This window comes from Triticum dicoccoides, chromosome 5A, assembly GCF_002162155.2.
Source record: "Triticum dicoccoides isolate Atlit2015 ecotype Zavitan chromosome 5A, WEW_v2.0, whole genome shotgun sequence".
NCBI lineage: Eukaryota > Viridiplantae > Streptophyta > Magnoliopsida > Poales > Poaceae > Triticum > Triticum dicoccoides.
In genome coordinates this window covers 612,936,640-612,954,644 of record NC_041388.1, presented here as the reverse complement: position 1 = coordinate 612,954,644, position 18,005 = coordinate 612,936,640, and the positions used below count along the sequence as shown (strand labels likewise).

The window sequence follows — 18,005 nt, the reverse complement described above, 5'->3', positions numbered from 1 at the left end:
GGGGGGGGGGGGCAAACGGCTGGAGATGCCCTTAGCATCCAGGTTGCAGCCGACGCTCGCACCTGCACCAGACTTTGAGCGCTTGAGCCAGGATAATCTGGTGCATGACTGGAATCAAGCCGGGCAAGCCGTCCACTCTTGAGGAGGCATACCAAACGTCCTCCGGACAACGGGTCAGTTTAGTTGCCTTCTTGGCGATTTCGTGCCTGGCCACAAGTGTGCCTGAGACATGTTTGGATAGTGTCCTGAGTGTTTGATACAATGCCTGGCCTGAAAAAACTGTCATGATCATTAGATGATCATTAGCCTGGGCAAACACAGGCACCACCATTAGCCTGAGGCCAGGCGAACGATTCCAAACGCCTGGTGCGTGCCTGGTTACATATTAGTGTTAAAATATTCTGCGGGTATAATGGGCTCCACAACTGTACATACTTTTGACACTATAAAATATTCGCTAATGCTTTTTCAGGTCAGGGCATCATCCAAACGTCCTCTTCTCAGGCCAACTTGCCCATGCATAGAACACGTATGCTCTCAGGCTGTTCCAGGCACTGACTTTTTTCAGGCATGGTGGCCAGGACACAAACCAAACAAGCCCAACATCCACACCTTGTGACCAGGAACCAAACCAAATAGCCTCAAGAATCATCATTGTTTGACATGTTTTCACGATGCCACTCATTCCCAAGCCGTGGTGCTTCGCTGCACCACATTCGCATCAAACAAGTGATTTTTCCCTCACACGCTTATAGCAAATAGAAGAGGCTAAAATGTGTTGAACATGTGTTTGGTTAGCATCACAAACATTGTTAATCACCGGTCACAAGAGTGTGCGTGCGCTTGTGGGAACTGACTTCTAGAAAGGAAATAGCAAAGATGATACTATATACTACTTGTGGTCAGGTACTTGAGGTAATAAGCTTGCACATGACAAAGTTATTTTCAAGTCCCTCCCTGCAACTTTGATGGCTCAAGTACTATCGCAATTATGAATGGTGGTAGGCGACTAATAGTAGAACATATCAATCTATTACTATTTCACTAATTTTCTTCGGTGGAATCTATCATCTTGCTAGAGCTGGCAAAGAGGTCATGCTCAAGGTCGGGGCCTGAGATATTTTACACGAGTGAAAGTATGCTTCTGCGTCACGGGCTAGCTTAAAGCCGATGTGACCAAATATCAATACTAACTCATGGACACTTTTTAGATAATGGAAGGATCACTAGGATCAAACATTCAATAGCAACCATGCTACAAGATGATACACTAATCTTTTTTTTTTGAAACGCGGTCCCTTAGGGCCCGATTCATTAAATAAGCTCGAAGAGAATTGCCCGGTTAATAAACGAAAAACCGGGCGAAAACCGTCACAACTGGCCCGCAGAAACAAGGCACACGGGGCGACCTGACAACCCACACAAGAACGCACATACGCCACCGAGGGGAAGCGTCGAGGCTTGCGCCGGCCGATGCCAAACAGTCAACCACACGCGCCGGCGACCAGGCAGCTCCGACTCTGTCGACGAGCATTGCAGGAGAAGAGCGTTGGGCTTGCACCGAGCCAGCGCCAGAGCGGCGACTCCTCGAACACGCCGGCAGAAACCGACTACCAAGAACCATCAGCAAACCTGACTCCGCCCGAAGCCGCCATCGTTGCCACAAACAAGAAGCCGCGCAACATCCGCATTGCCAGACGGGCACCTGCCGACCACAATGCCGCGAGCGTCCAGCCCATGAAGCATGCAACCGGGATCCGAAGCTCTTCAAGGCGACGCCCCAAAGAGGGAAGCGACGATGTCGACGCCGTCGCCCGACCCAACCGGGCCTTAGGCTTTTACCCGAAGAGCAAGATCCGAGGGCGTAAGGGGATGCCGGACTCCACAACGACGCCTCCAAGGAGGTTAAACGACGTCCACAGACGCCGACGCCGCCGGCCGGCAAGACCAGCCAAGCTTTCGCCCGGAGTACCCCAACACCACCAACACCTTCACGCACTGCACCTTCGCTGACCCGCCCACCTCTCGCGAAGCCACCGCGCCAGCAGCACCGGAGAGCCACCACACCTCACCTCCCCGTCGGACGAGAAGACGCCGACGGGCCAGATCCGGCCGATCTGGCATCCCACCACCGCTGCGCAACAGGAGCCACCAGAGGCCAGTCCACCACTGGCCCGACCAGGGACCGCGCCCGCCCCGCGCGTCGGAGAGGAGCAGCCGGGCCGGAGGCCAGGCGCCCGCCGACGGGGCTATCGCGGCTGCCACCCGCGAAGGCCGCTGCCAGGAGGCACAGGGGCCCGCCGGAGCCGCAGCAGAAGCCCCGGACGGATCCATCGCGCGACACGGAAAAAGGGGATCGAGCCTTCCCATCCCGAGATCTCGCGGCCTGGCGAGAGGAAAACGCCCCCGCCGCCGCCGTCCGCCGCCAGGGCTTATCCCGGCGGCCTCCTCCGGCGACGGCGAGGGGAAGAAGGAGGGGGGCGGGAGGGCGGCCCGGCGGCGCGACCGAGTCTCCGCCCGTGCCGCCTCAGCCGAGACGACGCGGGGGCGAGTTGCTCGCTTGGAAATGATTGACCTGCGATTTTCTGATACGCTAATCTTGAACATTTACTTAATTTAAACCACCGACAAGAAGCAACACATATTTTGCTCTGTGGTTGCTACTACGTATTAGATGTAGTGTGTCTGCAAGTGTTGATAAGAGAAGATTTGCTAGGCCACCCATGAGCCATGACATTCAAGTCAAATCGTCGGTATTTCTAGGGTTATTAACTCTATGATGATGAACAAAGGTTAAGGGTCTGATGTAATCTATTATACCAAACCGTGTGGAATAATGAGGCGTTTGTTTGGGAGAATACTTATTAAACTTGCCCCAACCTTTGTCTGTTCTTTTAGTCATTATGTGTGCGTATGTGTTTTGCTTGACTACTCCCTCTGTTTCTAAATATAAGTCTTTTTTAGAGATTTCAATATGGATTATATACGGAGCAAAATGAATGAATCTACACTCTAAAATATGTCTATATACATTCGTATGTAGTTCGTATTGGAATTTCTAAACAAAATTATACTTAAGAACGGGGTGGGAGTACTGGTGTTAGGTATAAATAGTTGATATTGTTGTGTTAGTTCTCTGTAGCGATTAAAACATATGACGAGTGTGATGTAATCCATTCTGTTAAACTATGTGGATAATCAAGGCATTTGTTTGAGAGAACATGCTTAGTCTTTAACTTTGTGACCCCATTTTAGGATTAGCTGTGTTGTTGGCACAACGAGGAAGACAATTGTTGTATAATTTACCTAATGACAAAATCCTCCTACTCATTGTGAAGTTCAAAAGTCAAAACGACAACATATATGTTTTTTTTCGGAGAAAGATTCATCTCACTCTTTCATTCTTATCACTTTTTGCCAAATACCGTGTTGTAAGATCTGCCCTTGTTTCGTTTACCCTTGCTTTCTGTTTGTTCATTTAACCAACTGATCATCACACAATGAGGCCGATCAAATCTTAACACTCAATACTCATGTTCCCAACAATTATATGTTACTTGTCCTACTTTGTACTCTTCACATTTAAAATTATATTGTACATTGTGTACTGATTTGTACGTCCTTTTGCAATTATTGAACAAAGGGATTACTAATTATTTGCCTCACTCTTAGGTGGTTGTTTTATTTCTTCCATGCATTTGTGAAAAGTTGTATGCTCGTTACCATAAAAAGGGTAAAATTAGTATGTAATTGGCGCCTGAAGTTCGCCCTTGCATGCTGTCTAATCAAGGCTTCTTCCCATCTTCATATGTACACTAGAACAATGCCCATGCGTTGCAATGGGATATAAATATTCTAGTACATTAGTTTATGATTTTACCTGTCGATAATAATGCGACCGTGAATTACCTTACATTTTGATTAGAAGTTTGATAAGTAAATGAAAGTGAAATTGATTCAGAAGGTAAGTAAATTAAGATAATTGATTATCATATACATGGAAGGTTGGACGAATGGGTGATGGAAAGAAAGGTGAAATAAAAACCTTACATTCTTTTTAAGTAGTATAGATATAGAAAATAGAGATATAGAGATAATTTGGAGTAGTTAACTATGCTGGTGACCATAAGTAAATAGGAGTACTGCATTTCTAATGTGGATTAGAATTTCCTTATATGGATTAGTGTATTTCCATATATAAATTAGGGGACCAAATATTTTTGGAACCTGATAAGTGCCGCACGTATGGCACGAACACATGACAACTCCGAACCTTTTTATGGTAAGTTTAATGATGCGAGAATGACAACTCAATTGTGAAGCATGTCAACTTTCTTTTTGGATGACAAGTTTTAGTTCTTTTTTAGGTTTGTTTTTTCTTTTCGGATGATAACTTTAGTTGTAAAAAAACATTAGGGCATGATAGCTTCATGCCACATGTGTGACACTTATTATTTGGAATATTTTTTTTTGTCGGCCGCTCCAAAGCGCTAGGGAGCAGCCACCGCTTCTTGAACGGGCCCTTATATTATATTATATACACATAGTTCTGTTTTGCTTTTTTTTCTGAATACGCAGAGTGCTTATCATTCCATTGATAAGATTTCTTTTTTGCTTTTGCTTCATGATTAATCCAAGGAAAATGTCCTATTTCATCCAGTTGATTTCTCCGTCCCACAAACCGCCTCCTCTTCAAGCCATGTGTCCCTAGTGAGGCCCACGGACCGCTGTCTCCCTAATCTTGTCTCCTACGCAATCTTCCTTCTCCACCCGTTTCTCTCTTTTCCCCTTCCTCCTAGTTCTTCATGACTAGAGGGAGAGAGCCGGTGCTCCCATGGTGAGCGCCCCACCATGATAGCTAGGAGTCGGGAGGGTCTGCCGCCACTAGCCGCATGATGCCCACTCTGCCCAACGGCCACAGCAGTCGCGGTTCGCTGCCTCCTTATGCTGCAATGAAGCATCACCGGCTTTTGTTGGTGGACCTGCGATGGGTCATCGACGCTACGGTGGAGTGCCGGTGTCGCGGCTGCAATGAAGCATGGCTGGAGCTGAGATGGGCCGCCGACACTGCGTCGGAGCACCGCGTGCCGGTGTCGCGGCTACAATGAAGCATGGCCAGAGCCGAGATGGGCCGCCAGCGCTGCCTCAGAGCACCGCGTGCTGGTGTCGCGGCTGCAATGAAGCATGGCCGGAGCTATGACGGGCCGCTGGCGCTGTGTTGGAGCACCGCGTGCCGGTGTCACGGCTGCAATGAAAGCATGGCCGAAGCTGTGACGGGCAGCCGGCGTTATGTTGGAATACCGCGTGCCGGTGTCGCGGCTACAATGAAGCATGGACGGAGCTACGACGGGCCGCTGACGCTGTGTTGGAGCACCGCGTGCCGGGGGCGCGGCTGCAATGAAGCATGGCCGAAGCTGCGACGGGCAACTGACGCTGTGTTGGAGCATCGCGTGCCAGTGTCGCGGCTGCAATGAAGCATGGCCGGAGATGCGAGGGACCGCCGGCGATGCGTTGGAGCACCGCCGCGCTGGTGTCGAGGCTGCAATGAAGCATGGCCGGAGCTGCGACGGGCCGCCGGCGATGCGTTGGAGCACCGCCGCGCTGGTGTTGGCGCAGTAATGAAGCATGGCCGATGCTGCGTTGGAGCACCACTGTGCCGGTGTTGGCGCAGTAATGAAGCATGGCCGAAGCTGCATTGGAGGACCACCGTGCCAGTGTTGGTGCAGTAATGAAGCATGGCCGGAGCTCCGTTGGAGCACTGCAGCGCCGGTGTTGAGGCTGCAATGAAGCATGGTCGGAGTTGCTTGGAGCACCACCGCGCCGATGTTGGCGTAGTAATGAAGCATGACTGGAGCTGCCTTGGAGCACCACCGCGTTAGTGTTGGCGCAACAATGAATCATGGCCAGAGTTGCTTTGGAGCACCACCGCGCCGATGTTGGCGTAGTAATGAAGCATGCCTAGAGCTGTGTTGGAGCACCACCGCGTAAGTTTTGGCGCTGCAATGGCGGATCACCACGTTGCCGTGTTTGCTGCCGAACGCCCAACTCCACTGACGAGGGAGGGTGCGGCTTCTGCTTGCAAATTCGGGCGGCGCTGCTTTCGAGGCAACTCATGTTGTTACTTCACTGTCAATCAAACAGCTGCGCGATGAAGGATCGGACGGTTCTTCAGGCGGAGAAATCATCCGGCTAATCCGTAGCAGCGCCCTCTTAACAGGCCCGGGCCATAGGCCGGGCAAACGGGGCGCCCGCCCTGGGCCCCCAGAAGGCAGGGGCCCCAGCCCAGCTAGTATTTCATCTGTAGTGCGTACGAAGTGTTGGAAATATGCCCTAGAGGCAATAATAAATTGGTTATTATTATATTTCCTTGTTCATGATAATCGTTTATTATCCATGCTAGAATTGTATTGATAGGAAACTCAGATACTTGTGTGGATACATAGACAACACCATGTCCCTAGTAAGCCTCTAGTTGACTAGCTCGTTGATCAATAGATGGTTACGGTTTCCTGACCATGGACATTGGATGTCGTTGATAACGGGATCACATCATTAGGAGAATGATGTGATGGACAAGACCCAATCCTAAGCCTAGTACAAGATCATGTAGTTCGTATGCTAAAGCTTTTCTAATGTCAAGTATCATTTCCTTAGACCATGAGATTGTGCAACTCCCGGATACCGTAGGAATGCTTTGGGTGTGCCAAACGTCACAACGTAACTGGGTGGCTATAAAGGTACACTACAGGTATCTCCGAAAGTGTCTGTTGGGTTGGCACGAATCGAGACTGGGATTTGTCACTCCGTGTAAACGGAGAGGTATCTCCGGGCCCACTCGGTAGGACATCATCATAATGTGTACAATGTGATCAAGGAGTTGATCACGTGATGATGTGTTACGGAACGAGTAAAGAGACTTGCCGGTAACGAGATTGAACAAGGTATCGAGATACCGACGATCGAATCTCGGGCAAGTATCGTACCGATGGACAAAGGAATTGCATACGGGATTGATTAAGTCCTTGACATCGTGGTTTATCCGATGAGATCATCGTGGAACATGTGGGAGCCAACATGGGTATCCAGATCCCGCTGTTGGTTATTGACCGGGGAGTCATCTCGGTCATGTCTGCATGTCTCCCGAACCCGTAGGGTCTACACACTTAAGGTTCGATGACGCTAGGGTTATAAAGGAAGTTTGTATGTGGTTACCGAATGTTGTTCGGAGTCCCGGATGAGATCCCGGATGTCACGAGGAGTTCCGGAATGGTCCGGAGGTAAAGATTTATATATATGGGAAGTCCTGTTTTGGTCACCGGAAAAGTTTCGGGGTTTATCGGTAACGTACCGGGGTCACCGGGAGGGTCCCGGGGGTCCACCAAGTGGGGCCACCAGCCACGGAGGGCTGCATGGGCCAAGTGTGGGAGGGGACCAGCCCCAGGTGGGCTGGTGCGCCCCCCCCCCCACCAAGGCCCAAGGCGCAAGGAAGAGGGGGAGGGGGCAAACCCTAGGGAAGATGGGCCCTAAGGCCCACCCTAGTGCGCCTCCCCCTCTCCCCTCCCCTTGGCCGCCCCTAGATGGGATCTAGGGGGCTGCCGCCATCCCTAGGGAGGGAACCCTAGGTGGGGGCGCAGCCCCTCCCCTCCCCTTATATATAGTTGAGGTTTGGGCTGCCCAATACACACGAGTTCCTTTCCTCTTGCTGGCGCAGCCCTACCTCTCTCCCTCCTCATATCTCGCGGTGCTTGGCGAAGCTCTGCTGGATCACCACGCTCCTCCACCACCACCACGCTGTTGTGCTGCTGCTGGATGGAGTCTTCCTCAACCTCTCCCTCTCTCCTTGCTGGATCAAGGCATGGGAGACGTCACTGGGCTGTACGTGTGTTGAACACGGAGGTACCGTCCGTTCGGCATTAGGATCATCGGTGATTTGGATCATGACGAGTACGACTCCATCAACCCCGTTCTCTTGAACGCTTCCGCGCTTAGCGATCTACAAGGGTATGTAGATGCACTCTCCTTCCCCTCGTTGATAGATCTTGGTGACACGTAGGAAAATTTTGAATTTCTGCTACGTTCCCCAACACGAAGCCCAACAAAAACAACGAGAAGATTCAACATCTTCCCGTCATCCCGTGCTCCTCGACTCCTCGTTCTCTCCCCAAATCCCAGACTCCCATAACTGTGCCGCTGTTCCCGTGCGTCACCGTCTCCGATTCCAAGGTCGTCGCTGGCCATTAATGGAGACTAAAGACGCAAATCTGCTCCCCAATCGGCTCTCCTTCCCTTCTTGATGTTCTGCTCGTTCCCCATCAGCTGGACATTGGAGAGACAATACGTGTGTTCTTCTCTTCCTGTCCCTAATCCCGTCCGTCCTCTTCTTTGTCCTTTGAGAGATTCCACATCTGCCTGCCCTGCTCCCCTGCATAGGTCTTCTTATGCAGTTCTGCTCTTCGGTGGATCCAAGTGTGGTGGAGAACTGGAAAAGGGGGGGGATTATTCAGTTCATGGTGTCATCTTCTCGTTCGTGTTGTCTACTGCAACCTGCGGATCTGCTGATCTAGCGACTTACATCCACATCAATTCACATTCAGGTGCTTTTGTTCCTTGTTTAATCATTTTATACTGCTTGTTCTTCTTTAGTAACATCTCCTTTAGAAAGTTCTATCTGGTAGTAACAAAAGGAAGAGAAAAAAGCAAATAGATGAAGAGGTAAAATCCCCAAAAGGGTCACTTGCAAAATTTTTCACAACTAGTAGTTCTCCTAGAAATCCCGTGGAATTGGCAACAACCAACTGAGAATACAGATGCTACTGATCATGATATGAACGAGAATAATAATAGTTCCACTGTGCATGAAAAAGTAACTCATTCACCAAATTCTGAATCACCGAGGTTCAATAAACAACAACCACTAACTGTTGATATTTTCGATCCATGACATTGGGATAGTATGGATGGTAAGGCAAGGGCCCCTTAACAAATAACAGTTGAGAAATAGTCCTGTAAGAAATGATGGTATTTTAGTAGAAATAGAAAATATTTTGAGTTTTTAAGTAAACAAGGGCCCTTTATTTTTGTCTTGCCCCTGGGCCCCGTATATCTATGGGCCGGGCCTGCCTCTTAATCCAAGTGATTCGACGTTTTTTCTTCCAATTTTGCACATTGGCAGGAAAATTGTGAGAAGATGCTGTAATAATCGTGTAAAAGAAATGAATTCCCTCAAAAAAACGTGCAATGGAAGTTGTTGCCCGCACGAGGTTATGCTGTCAGGTTCCCCAAACAGACCCAGCAGACTCAGTCCACCAGCCGATACGGCAGATCCCCGGCCTCCGGCGACCGGCATGCCCGCGCCACCACCGCCGGCCGGCGGACGGCGGCGGTGGAAGCACCGGCTGAGCCCCACGCTCGCGCGGGACCGCTGCTACGCCCGCGCCTTCCGCTCCGCCGGCTTCCGCCAGGCCGTCGTGCCGCTCCCCGACGGCGCCGTCGTCCACTTCTGGCTCCCGCGCCCCGACCCGGCGCTCCACCCCGTCCTCCTCCTCCACGGCTTCGGCGCCAACGCCACCTGGCAGTGGGCTCCCTTCCTCCGCCCGCTCATCGCCGCCGGCCTCGCCCCTTTCGTGCCGGACCTCGTCTTCTTCGGCAACTCCGCCTCCCCCACCGCCGACAGATCCCCCGCCTACCAGGCCGCCTCCGTCGCAGCCGCCATGGCCGCCCTCCCCGACGTGCCGCAGAGGTACAGCGTCGTCGGCGTCAGCTACGGCGGCTTCGTCGCCTATCACCTCGCCCACGCCTTCCCCGCCGTGGTGGAGCGGCTCGTGCTCGTCGCTGCGGGTGTGTGCCTGGAGGAGGCCGACCTGGCGTCCGGGCTGTTCGCCGTGGACGACATCTCGGAGGCGGCCAGCCTGCTGCTGCCGCAGCGGCCGGAGGATCTGAGGAGGTTGGTGGAGCTCACCTTCTGCAAACCACCAAAGTTCATGCCGTCCTGCTTCATCAGGGACTACATCAGGGTAGGTAAAACTCAGTGACCTGACAACTAAATTAGCTGCATTGTTGCGCGATTGAGATTGTTCACCGATGATTAACTCAGGTGCTGAAGCTTAGAACTTGTGAAATAATCCATGATTACTACCTGCGGCTCTATAAATCAAATGACATAGAAAAAATAAGTCACATTGACGTACCTATATTGGTTGAATTGTTGAATGCGATGTGATCTCAGTTTGTTGGAACGTTTGACAGTTAGATGAATTCAGCAATTAGTTGGTGTAAGCTCCTTAGGATATGAATATGGTGCTTAGGTTTTTCTAATTCATAGTACATCAAATGATTCTCCCCCACACTTTTCCCAGCCTAATGGAAAACGAAAACAGAAACACACATTGTTTTAGCACGGATACAGGAAGCGGTCTCTGCTGCTAAATATCACAGCCCAGAGATATAACTTTTAGGCCACATAAAGGGGGTATGGGACATAAGAATCCATGAGTTGCCCAGCCTTGCCTTCATAAAAATAAATAATACATTTCTCTTTGCTAATACTCCATGTCTTCTAAGTCTTCAAGATGCTACTTCACGCCGTTTTTGTAAATATACTGGTGGTGAAGTTCTGAAAGTTTGACAACAAAGATTCTTGGATGTCAAGTGAAAATGATCGGATGTAGCAGTTAAGATCTAAGATCAATGGTGCATAGAAAATATCAGTACGGCCTTCCATGATTTTTAATCTCCTTAGTTGAATTTCACAAACTTGTTTAGTTACTCTATGATTTTACCCACTAGCCACTGGTAAGGGCCCACTCATTGGAACGGAACCTCATCAGTTATCAGTTATCACACATACAGATAATTAACTGAAGGAAAGATGACAATACAAATATCTTTGGTCAAATACCATGTGTCAATTCTTTAGATAAGCAAGTAATAAACAACAATTTTGAGACGATACTCCGATATCTAGGTTGCCAATTGATTGTCTTGTAGAATACTATCAAACTAACTATTAAGCCCTACGTACACCAAGCAATTAAGAGAGACAACGACATTAATCCTAAATGAAACTGATGTGGCAGTCTTAGACCCATCATTATATCGATCTTGTGTCACAATGAGAAATGAAACTCACAGAACCAAAGCCTTAAAACATCATAGATCCAAGGTATATGTTAGAATAAGAACATGAAAAGGTTCAGTAGCTTGCCTAAATAATTAATGTTGAAACGTTCAAGTGCGACATTTTAAATGTAAAGAACATCTACAAAGTTTCTTAGATTCACTTCGTAGTTCCTACTGCACTTCTTGCTGTAATTCTGTTGCATGGTTGTATTGGTTGAGTTTTGGAAATCACATGCATACAATATTTACTTACTTGTTTACACATCTTTTTGTGAGTGCTTTTACACTTATTTAATTCTGCTGTGCTGCACATTCCATGTTGGCAGGTTATGTGTACTGAAAATGTGAAAGAAAAGACTGAGTTGTTATATGCCTTGATCAGTGGTAGGAAGCTTTCGGACCTTCCCAAAATTAACCAGGTATTGATTCACATTTTATATCTTGTGTTGTTCAATGGAAGTACAGAACTTGATGCCTGTTTTCATGTTTTTTGTTCTTCATTTATTATTTTACTTAACATTTTAATAATATATGTTTCACATACTATGTGAATGTGGCAGCAAACCTTGATAATTTGGGGAGAGCAAGACAGGGTTTTCCCATTAGAACTTGGCTTGCGGTTGAAAAGGTCTGTCTAGTTACAACTTAAACTTTTATCATATGCAAGCCTTTTATCTCAATGCAATTAACATTGGTGTAAATTCAGACATTTGGGGGATACATCGGAATTAACCATCGTCAAGGATGCTGGCCATGCCATAAACCGTGAAAAGCCTGCAGAGCTTTGCAGACTTATAAAGAACTACATCATTGACCCCTCGGTCAAATACCGGGATGATCGCAAGGTACCAACCCTGCTTTAACTAAACAGAATTTTAATAAAAAAACTGTTGCCCATCATACCGCTAGTGATTGCGCACATGCAATGCACCTATTGACTAGTAATGGCATACTGACTGTGGACACTCCAATGTCATGACTCAAATAATTAGGATCAAAATATTCCAGAGTTACTACTCGATTAATACAAATTAAAAGGAACATGTCGCAAGCACATGAAATTCATACATATTTATAATTACATGAAATATTTACTTAAATCGGTAAGTCATGAATTTCCATGTGTTCTTCTGTGGAAATAATTCACTGTGGATGAGTCATCACATAGTTTTAATGCTCCTTTTTTGTCTGATAAACAAGACCCAGACAACTGAAAAAGCAATATTTCAAAACCCAATATCTGGTAGAAACCACCCACCCGGTTATCAAATGCACATTCTCGAAGCCATCTAAAGAAAGGTTTTCTCTGCTGTTACTGGCCTTTTGAAACCTCTGAGGAACCTTTTTCTATTGGTTAGCAGGGATGTTGGAAGTTTGCGTTAAGAAGGTTTGCTGGATCGAGCCTGAGGAAGGTGGACTCGAGCCGGCCACTGATATAATGCACATATATATTGACTTGTATACCATGTAAGAAATTCCGACTTTCATCCGTGTCTGTCTTAACATTGATAACTGTTAAGTCTTACCACCAACGTATCCTAAAGTCTGCAGTGTGCATTGTGTTGGAGTGCTGGTCGCACTGAACCTTAAGGGCCTCTTTGATCTATGACAGCTACCTCATCCATTCAATTTGTATAGAGAAATCATGTGTTCTTCGTGTGGTGCAACCAAACAACTATTACTGATTTTATGTGAGATTCCAAATGCCATGACGTCCTATTCTTGTGGGTTTTCTATTTTGCATTTTACGGATCCTGCAAATGAAAAGGACCTAAATATATAGATAAAAAAGAAGCAAGGCCAATCAGGCCCAACCTATTGACATCATTCTCTGAATTCAACTAGTTTATATATTTGGTTGCTGGTTTTATGTCGGATAAAAGGGGTAAACTGACGCTGGGTTTATATTTTCTTTCTGGAGAGGATTTGATATATTTGTAGTCCTCTGCCGACCCAACTCAGCAAGAATTCGTGCCATGGTGACTGGTGGCCTTCTCTGTAGGAGGGCGATCCAGACAGATTGTAGTGTTTGACTCCAGTGTGTACACCGCAGCCCCTAGACAAACACATTTACACCATTCCTCCTGAACCAGTCAAGACAAGGCTTGCCAAGTTGCGATTCTCTCTGCATCGGCAGGAAAGAATTGTTAGACGGACTCGCTCCCATCGATATCCCACCAGCCACGGAATTTTGGCATTTTTAGGACCAACTTGTTGCCTTACCAAAATCGGCACCAACATGTTGGCTTACCCTTCTAGGACTGTTGTTTTTTTTAACTCCGTTTCCATTAAGAACAGGACAGTAGCAATAGAATCTCAAATTTGTTCATTTCTCTCCATCACATCCAAACTACCACCATATTTGGATTTCTCACGAGTAGTTAACACTCAAGGATGCTCGTTGTATGAACTATACTATGGTGTACAATACTTTCATGGAGAGTCAACAAATGTGAATAAAAACATATAGATATGGGGAAAAAATTGTCAACACGAAAGATTATTCTTTTTGATGCACAATGAGAGTTCTATTTGTAGCGAACAATGAACAGAACCAATGAAGAGGAAATGGAGAAAACACATGTGGAAAAAGAGCTAAGAATTGGAGAAAACTAGATCTAGCAAAACAAATTACGGGTGGAACCGAGGCTCTACTCGAGATCTTCTACAGAGCTGGAAGAGAAGAACTCACAGCAAGCATAGGAGAGAAGAGGACACTTGTTATTAATGAGGACCTAATCGTGGTAGATGTTCTCCCGAAGCCACTCATTTCGAATAAATTATCAAGTGCATAACGTGTGTGTATGTTACGACACACATATTGCACCTCCTGTCGATACACGTTGATTCCTTATATGTTGTTGGCTCAGAGTCAATCTTCAATCTCAGTGACGTAGATTTAATCATCGATCACGGGTTGCGATCTGCACTCTCGCCCAACAAGATACTGTACGCTACAACCTATGATCTTAGAGGAACACGTAGTTGAACTGTGAACAATCACGGCCGGTCATATATAAAGTGAGTAGCATTTTGATGGTTATATATAAAGGATACAGACATAGCAAAATACAGTTGGTAGCTGACATATAAATTACACTTATTAAAAGCACTGGCTCAGTGGAAGATGTCAAAGTTATACCTGTAGGCTGCCGTATGAGCTGAGTAGGTGTAGTACATCTCTCTCATCACTCGCCGCACATGAGGGTGCGTGAGAGGTTGAGATTTTACCTGAGTCTATTGAGTGTCAAGCCACTTGGTGTCTTCTTCAATCTCCTTCCATGCACTTTGTTTTTAATTGTGTAGCAGATATAATGTTTCGAATATGTTTGTGTCAAGGAATTAATGTTATCTTCTTGCTTTTTAAACCCTATTTTGTCCTTGTGAAGGCAAATGCCTAATGAGCTCTTTGACAAGTTAAAAGCACAAACACTATCTGGAGAAATTTCTTAGCGAAGCGTTTCTTCCTTCCCTTGCCTATACCATTTGCAGTGACATAATTATTTTTTGGTTTCCCCTGCTGCTTTCATAGAGAAAAATTGCATGAGTTCTACAAATTCACCAAGTTTCATCCTGCCTTTCCTAGAAACGTGAATGAGAAGAGTTGCATGCTCTCCTAGTACAGTTAATCAGTATGTCAAATTTTACTACTAAATTCTAAGTCAGGTTCTTGTGTTTAAGCAAGCCAAGGATTTCGATAAAATTTTAATTGATTAACCAATCTAAATAAAATGTAAGTTATTCAAGGTCCTAAATAATTAGCAGCATAAATTGCTACTTGGTTTGTTTCTTCATGCACACCCGTGCATATTGTTTGCAACTTTCTAACAGAAACCACTTAAAAAATCAATATTAAAAATATGTTCAGGGTCGAAGAATCAAAGTGGAAAGCACAATAATGTGTGGTGTTTATACTCCTTCCGGGACCTCCTACAGGTAGCTCCTCTAATGTCGTTTACCTAGTCCAAACTTCCTCACAAGCCTAATTTTTTTTCCATGAGCTCTTCGAATTTCCAAACTCTACCAAAATTGGCACGACATCACGCATTCGACCATCTTGCACCAGAAAAAAATTCAGATTCTTTTGAATTTTTCTACTATTTTAAATGATTTTACTGTTCACACATGGGAGCATCTGGACCTAGGCATAGAATCACCGCGTTATAGTAGCACAATTACAAGATATGAATCTAACACCTAAAACTATGTCGACTTCTTTCGTAGCAACACCTTAAAAAAGGATAGACACCCTGCTACAGCCGTTGTAACGGATATAACTTTTTCAACAAGATAACGACACAAGTCCTAGCCTGACCAACAAAGGCCAGAGCAAGGGTTTTCACCCCGGACATGAAGTGTGTTCAAAACACCATCTTGATAACGGATCTTCTGACAGCCACGTATGCTAGTACTCCACACTAGGCCAGAGTGGCACTACTAGATGAGTGGTTTTTATGCCCACCTAAGACCATCACCATGGCCACCAGCCATGTCGCATTGCAGAACTAGCCTCTGCCACTTCACACCGTCATGAGCTGGCCTACATCATCCACCATAACCCCAGGGCAGTTGGCCCAGTGTCCATTGTTTGAAAAGGGGTGGATGCTACCGGGAAGACGCCGGTGCACGCCTGTCGCATTATTGATCGGGGGCCACTTGGCCGCCGACAACCACCCGCGCCACCGCCGGAAGCTAGATCTGTCGTGCACAAGGACACCGCCGCTGCCAGCGCCACATCACGCGCCATGCGACCAACCACTCATAGTCATCGTGTCGCGTCGATCGCACGCCTCACACTACCATCCACCGAACGTCATGGGAGCCCGGCTCCACCAGTCCACCCCGACACGGGTCCTTCCGCCCAAGGCCGCCGCCCTGACATGAAAGGACCCTTGCTGTAGAGTTGATTGGACTCCTCGTGCTGCCATCCTTCTGCCTAGGATTGCTACCCGGTCGACACAAAGGGTCTCTCTTCGTTGTACGCCGAGAGGGAGCTCGGCTCCACCCTGACGCCTACCTGATTGATCTGCTCATAGGATTTTGACGCCGACTCCAGTTGTGACAGCATTTCCCACGCCCACACCTACGCCGTCGCTCACCATCGGCAGCCGCCGTCCAGGATGCAACAACTCAGAGAAGCCACTGCCTCCACCACGTCCTTTTCCTCTCCCGAGATCCGCTCCACCGAGATGGATCCACCCGCCACTGGCTCTGCCGTTGAGTCCTACGGAGGCCTCTGCCGCTGCCATGGAAACCCCTCTGCCGAGATCCCTTCAACCTGTCCGGAGCACCAGGGCACATGAGGTAGAGGCGCCAGGCACGGCGACCATGTCCAACATGCTTAGGGCATCTCCAGCCGTTGGCCCCCCAGGGGGCGTCTAAAAGCGCCGCCTGGGGGTGATCCGGCGAAAAAAATGGCACTGGGTGAGTCGGTCCCCAGCCGTCGGCCCCCAGGGCCGCCCCCAGGCGCGTATCTTAAAAAAAAAAATAGAACTGTTCGGCGAAGTTATGATAAAAACTAGTTAAATTTCGGCCAAACATTACAAATTTCGGCGAAATTCGGCCAAACATTACATGAACCTAATCTAAAAAAAGGAAAGGGGCTGAAGTCGTCGCCGCCGTCGCCGCCATCGTCATCGTCGGCCTTCTCCTCCTTGACGCAGGCGCCCCTGCCGGACCCCTCCCCGGCGTCGCCATGGCGAACAGGCGGCGGCGCGTAGTCGTCGTCGTCGCTGTCGCACAAGACGACGACCCCACCTTCCTCGCGGCCGCGTCGGCGCTCCTCGAAGCAGCGTAGGGCGGCGCGCTGGCGCTCCTTCTCCTTCTCGCAGCGCGCCTTCTCCATCGCAATGGAGTCCTGGCGCGCCCATTCGAGGGCGTCGTCGTCGTCGTCGAACTCGGCCTTCACCGGCGCCAGCCCCGGCTCCGTCTTTGGCTTGACGAAGCGCGGAGGAGCCGACGAGGGGGCGCGCCAGCCGCCCTCATTGAGGACGATGCCGGCGCTGCGAGTGCGCCGGCCGAGCGGCGTCTCCGCCGCGGGCTCGACCTTGACGCCGAGCAGCGCCGGAGAGCCGGAGGAGTGTGAAGAAGAACGGGATGAGGAGGAAGAAGAGGAGGCGCCGAACCTCCTTGGAGCCCATGGCCCGGCGCGTCGGTGCTGCGCCGGGGCGGCCACCCTCGCCGGGGGGTACGCCAACGGTGGGTCGTTGCCGCCCTCGAGGTACGTGAGCACGCCCTCGAGTGTGCGGCCGGGGACGCCCCACGAGAGGTGGCGTCCCTCGCTGTTCTGCCGGCCGCCGACCACCGGCGCGCCGTTGGTGGACGCCAAGCGCTGCTGTTGGCGGCGTTCGAAATACGCCGCCCAGGCCGCGTGGTTGTCGGCGGCGTACTGGGGGAGGGAGATCTCGGCGTCGGTGAGGGACGCGCGCACGATCTCGACCTCCTCGGCGAAGTACCTCGGCTTCGCCACGGCGTCGGGCAACGGGGGAATGGGCACTCCCCCGGCGCTGAGTCTCCACCCCGTCGGCCCGGCGCGCATGTCCGGCGGCGCCGGGATGTTCGCCTGGAACAGGAGCCAGGACTCCTGTTCGCGGAGCGAACGGCGGCCGAAGCCGTTGGCCGCCGCCGTATCTCCGGGGAAGCGTTCTGCCATGGCGAAGGCGGGGCTGGGCGGGCTCGGGAGAGGTAGCGGGAGGGGCTGGGCGGCGGCGCTCGGGGAGAGGTAGGGAGAGGAAGGGCTGGACGGCGGCGAGGGGCGGGGCTGGTGTGGGCGCAGGTGAGTGGAGGCCGTCGGCTTTTATAGCCGGGCCGCGCCCGTGTGTACGCGTGCGAGGGAGTGGAGGCGTCGGCCGTCCCGTGAATGCGCCGCCCGTGAGGAATCAATGGCA

At 49.3% G+C, this 18,005-nt stretch overlaps 1 protein-coding gene and 2 non-coding genes across 4 annotated transcripts; all 3 read left to right on the top strand.

The window, feature by feature from the left end:
- Positions 1 to 2,771: 2,771 nt before the first annotated feature.
- Positions 2,772 to 2,858, top strand: LOC119304771. Its single transcript, XR_005148479.1, has one exon. It is a non-coding gene; the product is annotated as a small nucleolar RNA SNOR75 (small nucleolar RNA).
- Positions 2,859 to 3,133: 275 nt separating this feature from the next.
- Positions 3,134 to 3,220, top strand: LOC119304767. Its single transcript, XR_005148475.1, has one exon. It is a non-coding gene; the product is annotated as a small nucleolar RNA SNOR75 (small nucleolar RNA).
- A 6,050-nt stretch (positions 3,221 to 9,270) lies between these two features.
- On the top strand, positions 9,271 to 12,830 carry LOC119303389 (2-hydroxy-6-oxononadienedioate/2-hydroxy-6-oxononatrienedioate hydrolase-like). 2 transcript variants are annotated; one of them, XM_037580515.1, is made up of 6 exons: positions 9,271 to 10,013; positions 11,445 to 11,537; positions 11,679 to 11,746; positions 11,825 to 11,963; positions 12,477 to 12,585; positions 12,663 to 12,830. In XM_037580515.1, exons 1-5 carry the CDS (start codon positions 9,345 to 9,347, stop codon positions 12,555 to 12,557), a joined length of 1,050 nt encoding a protein of 349 aa, XP_037436412.1. In that variant the 5' UTR covers positions 9,271 to 9,344; the 3' UTR covers positions 12,558 to 12,585; positions 12,663 to 12,830. The 2 variants fall into 2 exon arrangements, with proteins under 2 accessions (XP_037436412.1, XP_037436413.1); XM_037580516.1 differs by having other exon boundaries at positions 9,276 to 10,013; positions 12,480 to 12,585.
- The last annotated feature ends 5,175 nt before the right edge of the window (positions 12,831 to 18,005 follow it).